We start from the raw sequence: 12,835 nt of genomic DNA, 5'->3' as shown, positions 1-12,835 counted from the left end.
TTAATTTAAAATGAAAATTAATGGTAAACGCTCATCTAAGGACATGTAATACCACTTTCCAGGGATTAGCTGTAGTCATAAATCTTGGCAAAATATGAAACAAATTTATTATTTTGTAAAATTAAATTTTACATTTAAATCAGCTGAATAAAGTCCCAAAGCTATAAGGAATAAATGTCTCGAATTTCAGCTTTCATTTGAGAACTTAAGATTTTTAAAAATTATCCTTTAATGCCTTCCTAAGCATATTTTTCTTGTCATGTTTTACATCCTATCCCTGATGATTTATTTAAATGATAACAGAAAGGTGCTATATCACTGTATTCCAAATGCTAAACACAAATTCTAGTACACAATAACTATTCAACACATATTTGATAACTGAATAAATAAGACATGCATTATTAATTTACACTGTACAGCATAGGATTTTTTTTTTAAAGAGGCACATATTTTATTTATTTATTTATTTGCTTGTTTGTTTGTTTATACATGCACTGTGTACAGTCAGAAGCACGGGAGGGTGAGAGAATTCACCAGAGCCAGAGCGGGGAGCAGAGCAGGCAGAAGGACCGAAGTACACTGCTGAGGGGAGCAGCGGGCAGCAGGAGAGGTCTGCGCACCATGTGGGACCCTCCTCTGGTGGCCGGGGAGCAGCCGGGGATCGAACCAGCGCTGCAGAGGCTGCGGGCAGCTTCGCAACCCAGCGCTCAACCGCTGCGCCACCAGGGGAGGCCCCAGCATAGCATTTTAGACTGAAAAAGACCTTGAGGAGCTTGAAAGTCAATACTAAGACATGACAGTAACAAAAGAACAGTTGAAGAGTTTTCCTCTTAAGAACTAAAGAATTGAACATTTCTTTCCTAAAAATTAATCTATGTATTATATAAAAGTCTAATCAAATCCCAACAGAGTTGACAGTGAACAGGGACACATGGTGAATGACTTCAAAACATTTCTAAAAAGTAAGACTTATCCTAATAGATGTTAAAATGTACCCCAGAACTATACAAGCTAAAACACGGGAACAGTGACTAGTACAGGATAGAAAGTAGAGTTAAACCCAAGCAGATACAAGAATTAAGTAAACAGACACAAGCCAATTAGGGAACGAAAAGTAGATTTATCAATGTATCATCTTGAGAGAACTAAGTAGACATCTGAAAACAAAGTCAAAACCCAACTTTATACCTTATGCTAAGAATAAATTTCAATGTTAAGGTTAAAGATTAAAAAGTGCTAAAAGTACAGGTTAAGTATTAATGTGTAATTAATTTAGTTTTGTTAGTAAGCTAGAACTTTCTAAGCATGGCACCAAACACAGGGGAAAAAATAAGACTCATAGATTTGAAGATAAACTTTAGACTTTATGTACCATAAATAAAATTAAGGCACGATAAGTTAGAAAAAATGGTTGCAACACAGAAAGGTGAATAGTCTATATAGACATTAAAAATACCTTTAAATGAATAATAAAATGGCTGAGCTTCTTTTTCAGGTAGTTAACTAGACCTGATTTTACCTCTTCATACTCCCAAAATCTCACTGATGACAAAAAAAAACAAACAAACCCACAAATAATTTACAAGCTGGAAGGAGCAGGAGCAGCAGCATGGGGGCAACGAGAGGCATGCTATGGGGTTTCCAGTCTTCAATTCTAAGGAAAATGGAGGATCTATAAAGGTGAGCAGATCTTCAGAAATATCCAAAGATTACAGGTAACAATAAAAGCAGCAATAGGATGGGGCCTAGGGAATTCTGCTAAGTTGTGTAAATTTAAGTTTAGAAGCTACCAAGTCAATCATATGCTCCCTATTCCTGCCAGCAGCTACTTCTGTAAACAGAGCCCAACATAAAGCTTTAAGACAGCCATATGTGTCAACAAGCTATTTGCACACCTCATAAGGAAATGCATGCAATTACACTACCCCCATTGACCCCATCCCATTAATATTTTCCTCCTGGAAAAAAAAAAAAACCACTATGCAGGTCATGTGATGAAAACCTGTATTCAGTGCCAGCAGCTCTTTCTTAAGCTGAGCAAACACTTGCCAGCCATCTCATCTACAATTACAAATGGACAATCGCGTATGACCCCAATCAAATGCTTGAGGAAAACAACCATAAGAGAAGGAAAGAACTCAACAAGCAGAGAAAATGACCTCTCTGTAAACAAAGCTTAACTATTCTCAAGATTCATAAAGTGATTCAAGGATCATAAAGTGATTCAATAAAAAGGCGATCAGACTAGAAAGGTAAAAGAATGACCCACTGTTGGGAAATTAAACTATCAAAACCAAAGTGAAAATTCAAGAGAAGGCTAAAGAGCAGAACACATGCAACAGAAAATCTGAATTTGGGCTGGATGTGTTATTTCCCTGGAATTCTGCAAAAGAACAAAGAAAAGGAAAAGTAAGCATGAGAGTTAAAACATAGTGAAGAGAGTTTAATGTCTTGTGAAACTTCTGGGTTGATTAAAGTAGTTTTTGAAGGAGAAAACAGAAAGATTGACCCAGAAACTTCCTAAACTCATGAAATTATGAGAGAACAGACTGGGGATTGCTAGAGGTGGAGGCTGAGGGTGAAAGGAAATGAGTGATGGTAGACAAAAGGTAAACACTTCTCTTTGTAAGATTAATAAATTCTGGGGATGGAACACACAGCATAGTGACTATATTTAGCAATATTGTAATGTACATTTGAAAGTTGCTAAGACAAGAGATCTTAAATGTTCTCATACAAGAATATGCTTAGTGTAAAGATCTTTGTACAATAGATATATATATCATATGATCATCTCTATAAAAACGTCATTACCTCCAAGCCCTATCTTCTGAATTCAACAATCATTCATCAAAAAATGGATACAGTTGGACTTTTCTTTTTTACTCAATAAAGACTATCTACCAGAATCTACAAGTAAACCTGTACTGTCATTAAAATATTGGAAAATCCCAGTTAAGTTATAAGCTTGCCAAGGATATCCAAACAATTAAACATTAAACATAGGCAACCATTTTTTAAAAAATATAAATATAAAAAGGGAAAACCATCTTTATTCATTATTTCTAAAAATAATTGATAAAAATTTTAGAATAATTCAAATAGGATAGCTCAAATAGAAAATTAACAGCTTTCTTGTAAGTCACAGATCCAGTTCATTTTTGACAAATGCTATTTATGAAAAATGGAAAATATTTCAAGTATTTAGATTTAAAAAACACATAGGATTTATTTTGAAAAAATCTAGAACTTCAAAAATATAAAGTGACCTAAATATTCCTAGGTGGTAGTCAATATTATGATAGGTTCCCAAATTAGTTTATAAATTTAATGTAATCTCAAAGTTATAATGGGATTTAAGGAATACAATAGACTCTGAAATTCACCTGTGTTAGTATAAGTGTGTAAGAACAACAGAGAAATAGAAAAATTTGCATGACTTACTCTGTTGGATATTTCAATACATGATAAAGCTACAGTAATCAAAAGGGCCTGGAGTTGACTCAGAAATAAAACAGAATAGGGTTAAAAATAGTTTCATATATATGGGAATATAAAATGATTAATGGTGAGACAACCTGATATCCGTTTTGGGAAAAAAGTGAAATTATGTTAGCTTATATACACAAGATGAACTTATAGCTTAAAATGCCAATATTCATAACATCAAAAATAATTCACATTTTCACCAAATAGCTGTAGAGTCTTGAGGATAGAGAAGTCATGTTTAAACAAAGCAAACTCCAGAAGGCAAGATGAATATTTAAGATTTCATGCAAATCAGAACACTATTTTGATGGAAAATGGCATGAATGATGTTATTAACAAGAGACAAATGAGAGAACTAATACCCAAAATATAGAGGAAACTTATTAATCAACAAAAAAGAATATGGAAAAATATTAAAGTATTATTGAATGAAAAAGTTGTAGAATAAATACTATACACTTATTCGTATATGTGTGCATCTTATGTATTTGTACATATAGAGAAAACAGTCTGGGAGAAATGCCAATGATGAGCACGTCAGGGAAGTGGGTAGATGAGGGATGGAGCAAAGAGGGCAGGTTAGCAGACTTTTTATTCTCTACATAAATGATTTGAAAACTTTTACAATAAAATCATTACTTTGCTGTGTGGTTCTTTAACTACATCAATGCATAAAAATTTTTAAATCATATGAAAAAGTAAGGAGTTAAAAAAACAAACATCCTTATTCAAACACATTCCCCAAACCAAGCTTATTTCTATCCTGGAGATAATTTTCATTAAAGTCTTCTCTCCTTTTTTCTTTTTTTTTCTTTTTTTAAATGTATTTTTACATCATTTTTGTACAATGTATGCACTTTCATCTTGGTTATAGTCCCCATACAACTCCCACCCCCCTTGTTTTGATCCTACTCCCCCCTTCCCCCCAACTCCCCACTTCCTCCCAGCTTATAGTTGCTTGTTGATTTTGATTTTTACTTTATTATAATTAGTCTTTTCCTGGTTCCTTATTTAGGTTTCCTAAATTCCTGCTGTGAGTGGTTCTTCTCTCCCTTTTTTATCTTTTCATTTTTCTTCTTTTTGAGGCAACATTAGTTACAACACTATGCTAGTTCCAGGAGTACATTTTCTCACCTCAGCTCCCTTTCTATCTTTAAAACAAGAGTCCCATATTTTTAAGTGACTGGGTGGTGGGATAGGCAGCTACAAAAATAATAGTTAACAAACACATTTAAAATGTTCACCTTTAATGATCACAGAAACGCAAATACAATTTCCTTTTTCACATGTCCAGAGATTCCCTAAGTATCGTTTATAGCTGTTATTCAAAATAATAAAAACCCGCTAGTTAGAAAATATCCTCCACCCCAATAAAATCGGTAAATATTAAAAAGAAAGTGTCAGTGTTTGCAGAAACAAAATCTGTTACACAGTGAAACACCACTAGGGGGAATACAAAATGATATAAACCTTTCTGTACAAATTGGTAGTAATATTAAGTCTTCAAAACACTTATGCCAAGCCACAAAAATAGTATTAGAAAATAATAAAGGTTGTGAAGTTGTAGGCTACAAGGTCAAGGACAGAATTCAGTTGATTTCTATGATCTAGCAATGAACAATCCGAAGATGAAACAATAACATCAAAAAGAATAAAATACTTAGGTAATATTTAGCAAAGGCAGTGCAAGACAAATATACTGGAAATGACAAAATATTATTGAAAGAAATTAGAGATGATCTAAAAAATGTAAAGACACTCCATGTTCATCAACTAGCAATACTCCCCAATTTTATCTACAGATTTAAGACAGTGAAATCTCAGTTCCCATTTTTTAAAATTTTTTTTGCAGAAATTGACAGGTCAATATAAAAATTCAGATGGACCTACAAAAGGCCCAAAACAATCTGAAAAAAAGAACAAAGTTCAAAACCTTATGCAAAGCTACAGTAATCAATAGTATGGTATTGGCCTAAGAAAAGACATTGATCAATGGAATAGAACTGAGAATCCAGAAACGAATACTTAGATTTATGGTCATTAATTTTGATAAGGGTGTCAAGACAATTCAATGGGAGAAAAATAGTCTTTTCAACAAATGGTGCTGGGTCAATTAGGTATTGATACGGAAGATTATGAACTTACACCCCTACTTCAAACTACAAGTAAAAATTAACTCAATGTGGGCCTCCCCAGTGGCGCAGTGGTTGAGCGCTGGGTTGCGAAGCTGCCCGCGGCCTCTGCGGCGCCGGTTCGATCCCCAGCTGCTCCCCAGCCACTGGAGGAGGGTCCCACATGGCGCGCAGACCTCTCCTGCCGCCCGCTGCTCCCCTCAGCAGTGTACTTCAGTCCTTCTGCCTGCTCTGCCCCCTGCTCTGGCTCTGGTGAATTTTCTCACCCTCCCGCGCTTCTGACTGTACCCAGTGCATGTATAAATGAATGAATGAATGAATGAAATCTTTTAAAAAAAAAAGCACATGTGACAAAAGAAAAAAATTTAAATTGGACTTTAACAAATTAAGAACCTTTGTATTTCAAAGGACACCATCAATAAAGAGTGGAGAGGCCACAAGAATGGAAGAAAAATTCTTGCAAACTATATATTGGATAAGAGACTTGCATTCAGAATATGTAAAGAACTCTTACAACAATAAAGAAAATTAATGCAGTTTTTTAAAAGGCAAAGAAAGAAATAGAAATTTCTCCAAAGATGACACAAATGACCAATAAGCACATAAAGAGATGTTCAACATCATTAGTCATTAGGAAAATACAAACCAAAATTGGAAACTCATTGTACCTGGTGAAATTGTGAAGCAGTGCTGTCATTTTAGAAATAGTCCAGTAGTGCCTCAAAATATTAAATGAAGGAAACCAGGAGCATTCACATTGGGTGATCTGAGTAGAGTTTAATAAACCAGGTGCAGTATATAGTGCAGTACCTGGCAAGAGTAAGCAGCAGTAAAGTTATTAGAGGCAGAGAAAATAGCTGTGTGACACTACTGTCAGAAACCTGCCTTCCCTGGGAAGACACAGTGAACCCTGCATGGAGGGATCCCAGGTAATGCATGCCCAGAACCTGCTCTCCTCTCACTCTACAGTCTCTTACAGGTGCCACCTCTGGATGAATCCAGTGGGGCATCAGATGCCCTTGAGAGAATCCATGAAGTCACCGTTCAGGCTGGAGATGGGTAGAGAGTACGTGCAACGGAAACACAGAAGATCCAGCACAAGTGGTCATGAAAATAAACAAAATGTTGTTTACAAGTGACTGCATTTTAAAAAAAGCATAAATAACATATAACCACTTATGAAATTCTGGAATGATTTACTCAAAGGTGTTAACAAAATTCATAGCTCCTCAACAATGGTGCTGTTGGCAATTGGTGAAGCAATTCTTCATGGTTGAGTGTAGGCCCATGCACTTGAGGAAATTTAGCACCCCCAACCCCCGGGCACTAAATACCAATAGAAATCCCAGGCATTATACAGTAATAACCAATTTTATAAAAGACACTGCTCACTCCCAGACACGGCAGGCACGTGACTGTTAGGAACCACTGTGGGATCTAGAATTACAGCTTTTTCTTGTCTGCATTTTCTTTCTTTTCTTCTTCTTTTTTTTTTTTTAACAATTCAGTGGTTTATAGTATATCCACTATGTTGCACAAGTATCACCACTATCCAACTACAATTTACCTGCATTTTCTATCTTTTTTACAAGACTAGGTAATGTGTTGTGAAATGAATGGAAACTATGTTCACTACTATTTTTAAAAAAGAATCACAGGAGGGCCTCCCCGGTGGCACAGCAGTTGAGTGCTGGGTTGCGAAGCTGCCCGCGGCCTCTGCGGAGCCGGTTCGATCCCCGGCTGCTCCTCGGCCACCAGAGGAGGGTCCCACATGGCGCGCAGACCTCCCCTGCCGCCCACTGCTCCCCTCAGCAGTGTACTTCGGTCCTTCTGCCTGCTCTGCTCCCCGCTCTGGCTCTGGTGAATTCTCTCACCCTCCCGCGCTTCTGACTGTACCCAGTGCATGTATAAACAAACAAACAAACAAACAAATAAAAATACATGCCTCTTTAAAAAAATAAAATTAAAAAAAATAAAATAAAATAAAAAAGAATCACAGGAGAGGATATAGATTCTAGCTCTCAGTCAACCCTATTCATCTTTGCCTAACCAAGTTTGCTCATGACAATAAGTAAATGAAAGGTGACCTAACATTATTACATAGGTGCTGTAATTCATTCTGAAGTCACCAAAATCAGGAAGGGTGTAATTAACTCTACTTCTGACAAATCGCTTTTATTCTTTAAGATCTTGTAATGGTTATAAGATCACAGCATCCTACAAATCACAGGTCAAGTACCGGATTACTTCTAGCTTGCTATAAAAGTTTAAAAGGAAGGAAACAACTACATTTGGTTTCACCATGATGTTATACTGGCACAGCCTGGAGTGTTTGACAGACTTAGCTACTACCATTCACCACAGAGAAAGCCAGGGCAAGGGATGTTGACAATTGATTTGGAGAAACAATGTGTTTTGTTCTCCACTATTTCATTTTCCCCAGGTCAAGGCAGGAAGCCAGGTTCTTAGTAATTCTTTGTCTCAGTATTTTGTTTTTTCAAGGCAGAAAGTAGCATTTTTTTCCTGGGGATGAATCTATCTTAATTCAGAGCTGGGTCAGCCATACTGTGAACTGTCTCACCCCCATTAATGAATTAGTGTTGGCATCTTTCATTGCATCCAAGAAACCATCCATTGTAAGCTGACTCCTGTTTCATACATTAAAACATGAAAAAAGAATACATAATTTAAGTTGATCCTTAACATTTTTAAGGGTTCTTCTAATTTGAAAAAAAATTTTTTCACACTATGTGACCATTTAAACTAGAATTTAGAGAAAAGATTACTTGAGAATATGTAACAAACCCCCAAAATTTGTGTATCCTTTGCTGGAATAGTTGCATTTTAAGAAACTTTCCCTCAAGATAATCACTGGGCAAATGTGATAAAGGAAGACTGCCATTGCACTGGCTGTATTAGTTAAAGCTAGAAACACCTTAATGTTAAAATTGGAAACTAAAGAAATAAGATGTGATATTTCATTACAACAGAAAACTGTAGCAATGTAAGAGACTGTAGATCCTAAGAAATCCTCACGTTATAGTGAGTGAACACAGCAGGTCACAAACCCATGAGAAAAAGTATCAGAACACAAATGCATAGGGGCAAATAGTATAAAAGGAGTTTCAGGGAAAAATCTGAGTAAATGGAAAGATAAAATTTAAATTAAAAATTTTTAAAAAATCTTAAACATACATGAATTTTCCTGAGTGAGAGAACATACCAGTTCCCCTGAAGAACTGGGGGAAGAAAACATCTCATATGAGGGCACATAGCTGTGCTATCACAGACCTCTGGGGAGAAAGAAAATTCCATAGGCTTATAGAAGGGGGAAAAAGGATCAAGAATAAATGTTTCTTAAATGTCTGAACAGCTAGAGGACAACAGAGGAAATGTTTCAAACTTTGCAGAAAAACAATTTTCAATCTAACATTCTTTGCCTAGTCAAACTATTAATTATGTGCAACAATTGAATCAAGACATTTTGAAAAATATAAAACTCAATTTACACATGTATCCTTTCTTAGGAAACCAGTAGAATTTGAGCTACGCCAGTGAGATTAAGGCAAGGTAGAGGAAACTGGTCATGGGAAGCAGGGGATCCAAGCCAGGAATAAAGGGAAGAGACTCTCCAGGGTGGCATACAGGAGACCACAGTATAGCTGTACCCAGGTGAGCAGGTCAGGTGGGAATAAGTCAGAGGCTCCCAGATAGGGCTGCAATGAGGATGACCTGGGTGACCTTCACAGAAAATCTGATGTCTCCCAGTTTCCTGAGAAGAGATTTAGATAACTAAGGTAAAATTAGTAACTATCTAGAGCACCAAGGAATGGAAGGAGAACTACTAACTCCAGGGAAAACAAGAAATTGGGGGCCTCCCCCATGGCACAGCGGGTTGAGCTGCGCCAGTTTGATTCCTGGCCGGCCGGGGAGATTACCACATGGAAAGGTGGACCTCTCCTGTCCCGCCCATTGCTCCCCTCAGCAGTGTGTTTTGATCCTTCTGCCTGTTCTGCTCCCTGCTCTGTCTCTGGTGAGTTCCCTCACCCTCCTGCACCTCTGGCCTGTACCCCAGTGCTGGTATAAATAAATAAATCTTTAAAAACAAAACAAAACAAGAAATTGGGCAGGAAAGGGAAAGCATTCATAGACTACTCTGGCTCAGCTGTGAATAGTGTTTACAGTAGCCTAAGGTCAATATTGGTCATTGTTCTAACCTCAAATATAGTGGGAGACAGGAAATATACATTATATAATGGGGATAGTGAAGAGGTAGTCCAAGACAGCTAAAATCTCAACTTTTGGAGTGGGAAGTCAGTGGATGATGTCAACAGTTGGAGAGAAAAGAAATCAAGAAACAGTATTATGTTTCTTAAAGCCCTAAGAGACTGGAATCTGAGTACCTCGAGAGATGGTGGGATATATTTTTATTTCTCCCAGTAGATCTATGATTCTTTAAAACGTGCACATATAGCTCCGATCACTAGTTAACAGTAGTTATTTCATGATGGAATTAAATAACTGCTTATTTCTAGTGATGGAACTGCAGGCCATTTATATTTTCTTCTGTACTTTTCTATGTTCTGAAAAAGTGTGGAACATATATGATCATAAATCACAAAACAAGAGTTAGTTTACTTTATACCTGATCAAATCTATCTTGAGATGCATCTCTGACACTTTAGCTTCTGTTTGCTCTGCTGGGCAGGTGAGCCTGCCAACACCTTCATTCACACAGCAAATATTTGGTGAATTCCTATTAGCCAGGCCCTGCAAGGTGATTCCAATACCTTCACCTTTTCATCGGGTCACCTAAAGTTCTCAGTACCAGCTGAATGACTTATCTGGGGGCCGGGGGCGGCTAAGCCAGTGCTTCTCAAACTTTCTGTGCACTGGAAACAGGGTTAATTCAGCAAGTCTGGGATAGGGTCTGAGACTCTGGAGGAGAAAATAAGCTATAGAAAGTACCCAGGTTTTGGGCCTCCCCTGGTGGTGCAGCGGTTGAGCACTGGGCTGCGAAGGTGCCCGCAGCCTCTGCAGTGCCAGTTCGATCCCCGGCCACTGGTGAGGGTCCCACATGACAAGGGTCCCACATGACGAGGGTCCCACATGGCGAGGGTCCCACATGGCGAGGGTCCCACATGGCACGCAGACCTCACCTGCCGCACCCACTGCTCCCCTCAGCAGTGTATTTCTGTCCATCTGCCTGTTCTGTTCCCCGCTCTGGGTCTGGTGAATTCTCTCCCATGCTTCTGACTGAACCCAGTGTGCTTGTATAAATAAATTAAAAAATCTTAATAAAAAAAAAAAAAGTACCCAGGTTTTGCGGAAGATTCTCAGAGGAAGGAAAACTTCTGTCACCTTTGCACCATGCAACTCCCATTCTCTACCCTCATGTAGGGTGGATTTCAGTTTCACTGTATTTAAGGGAAGTTTGTGAGATATGGTATAAGGGGCACTGTCAAGGCAGTTGGCAGGGAGGCCCCTTAGTAGCAAAGAGCAAGGCCCCAGACAAGAAAGGCTTGGGTTTGAATTCCAGTGCCATTACTCACAGGTGTGACTTACTTCCCTTCTCTATGCCTCAGTTTCTTCACATGTAAAACATAATAATTGAAGCCACTTTCATAGGGTGGGGTTTATATGAGGGCACCAGGGCATCTAAAGGGCTTGATCAGACCCAGGCACATAGAGAAGACTCCATAAACAATGACTCCTATTAGTTGTCAGCAAAGCTCTAGTCCCTTCTCAGTCAAGAAGGGTTGGCTGAGATTTTAGAGGCGATTACTCGACTTCTCAGCCTCCATGTACTGAATGAGAGAAGAAAGCACATGTCTCGCCTCCTCCAGGAACATACCTGAGTCTAAACCAGCTTGTGCACCGCACCAGGCAAAAGCTCCTTTGGTCCTCAAAGAGATCTAAACCCTTTTATTTCATTCAGTGAGCTTTTCCTGACTCACTTCAAGCTAACACCCAAGAAGATGATTTATAAAAGGAAGACTATTTTTGGAAACCTTGATTTTAGGAAGGCTATGTGGAGACCAGGTAAGGGAAGCACCAGGTATTCCTGACCCTCTGTAACACAAACTCCAAGGCCCCGAGCATCCGGCCCTCAGCATGAAGTGCCGAACAAGCTGAGTTTTTCAGGCAATCGATATCTTAAGGATCACGAACCTCTCCCCCTCCAGAGAGCCCTCAGCAATTGCTCCTAGTTTGGAGACAGGTTCTCCGCGTTTTGCACTTCAGGCAGGCTAGGCTAGCAAATGCGCCAGAAGATCTGAGCGGGCTCCATCCCCAGGAGCAAGAGCAGCGCGCGGGAGCTGGGCTCCCCAGTTCTCCCTCCCCCCGCTACCGCCTCCCCGACCCCCCAACCCGCTGGGCACTCACGATCTCAGCCACGATGAGGACCCCGGGCAGGGTGCGCAGGAACTCCCGGTCGTAGGCGAAGCTGCTGCTGCCGGTGGAGAAGTTCTCGGCGAACGAGCTGGCGGTGGTGGTGACGGTGTGCGAGCGGGTGCGCTGCGTCTCCTCCATCGTCGCGGCTCCGGGGGGCCCCCCAGCGCGCCCCGGGCTGGACGCGAGGCGCGGCGCCCGGGGGACACAGCGAGTGCCGGGGCGGGCGGCGGGCGGGGGGTGGGGGGCGCCCGCCAGGTCCCGACCTGCCGCTGCGCGAGTCCGGCGAGAGCGCAGCGCCCCCCTCGCCTCTGCGCGCGGGCTCCGGGGGCGCAGCAGGAGGAGACCCGGCGAGGGGAGGCCGCCGGCCGGGCGAGGTAGGCGGCGGAGGCCGGGCGCAGGGGAGGGGCTGTGGAGAGGGGCGGGCGCCGGAGAGACCGCCCTGCGGAGGCGCCGCGGTCCCGCGGTCTCCCCACCTGTTGCGGGGAGCGCGCGGCCGGGAGGGGCGCGGGGCAGGCCGCTCGGAGGACCGGGCGCGGGAAGCCGGGGAGCCCGCCGCCCCCTCGCGCCCGGGCCTCCGCCAGGCTCCGCCTCCCGCGGGCGGGCGGCCCCCGCGGACCTGCGCCTCCACCTGGCGGCGGCCGGGCCCCGGGAGCGCCCGGCCCCTGGGGAGCTCCGGCCTGCAGGGGCCCCGCCGCTGCAGGGAGGCGCCTCTGGCCGGGGCGGGGGTGGCGGGCGGCGGGGTGGGGACCTGGAGCGGAGAAAGAGCGGCTGGAATTATGACCCTGCAGGACCTTAGACCCGAGATCGATACGCGGCCG

The 12,835-nt window shown here is 41.3% G+C and overlaps 1 protein-coding gene across 1 annotated transcript in view; it reads right to left on the bottom strand.

Annotated features, from left to right (window-relative positions):
* The window catches only part of CMTM8 (CKLF like MARVEL transmembrane domain containing 8), an 82,394-nt gene extending 70,230 nt beyond the window's left edge, over window positions 1-12,164 (bottom strand). The window contains exon 1 of the mRNA XM_037525691.1: window positions 12,009-12,164. Coding sequence (XP_037381588.1) covers window positions 12,009-12,155 — 147 coding nt within the window. The 5' untranslated portion in view covers window positions 12,156-12,164. The remainder of the gene's footprint in view (window positions 1-12,008) is intronic.
* Window positions 12,165-12,835: the final 671 nt, after the last annotated feature.

Source organism: Talpa occidentalis, unplaced genomic scaffold (assembly GCF_014898055.3).
Source record: "Talpa occidentalis isolate TD23 unplaced genomic scaffold, MPIMG_talOcc4v2.1 talOcc4.10, whole genome shotgun sequence".
In the NCBI taxonomy this organism is placed as follows: domain Eukaryota; kingdom Metazoa; phylum Chordata; class Mammalia; order Eulipotyphla; family Talpidae; genus Talpa; species Talpa occidentalis.
The sequence above is the reverse complement of the archived record's forward strand: the minus strand, read 5'-3'. Positions and strand labels throughout refer to the sequence as shown.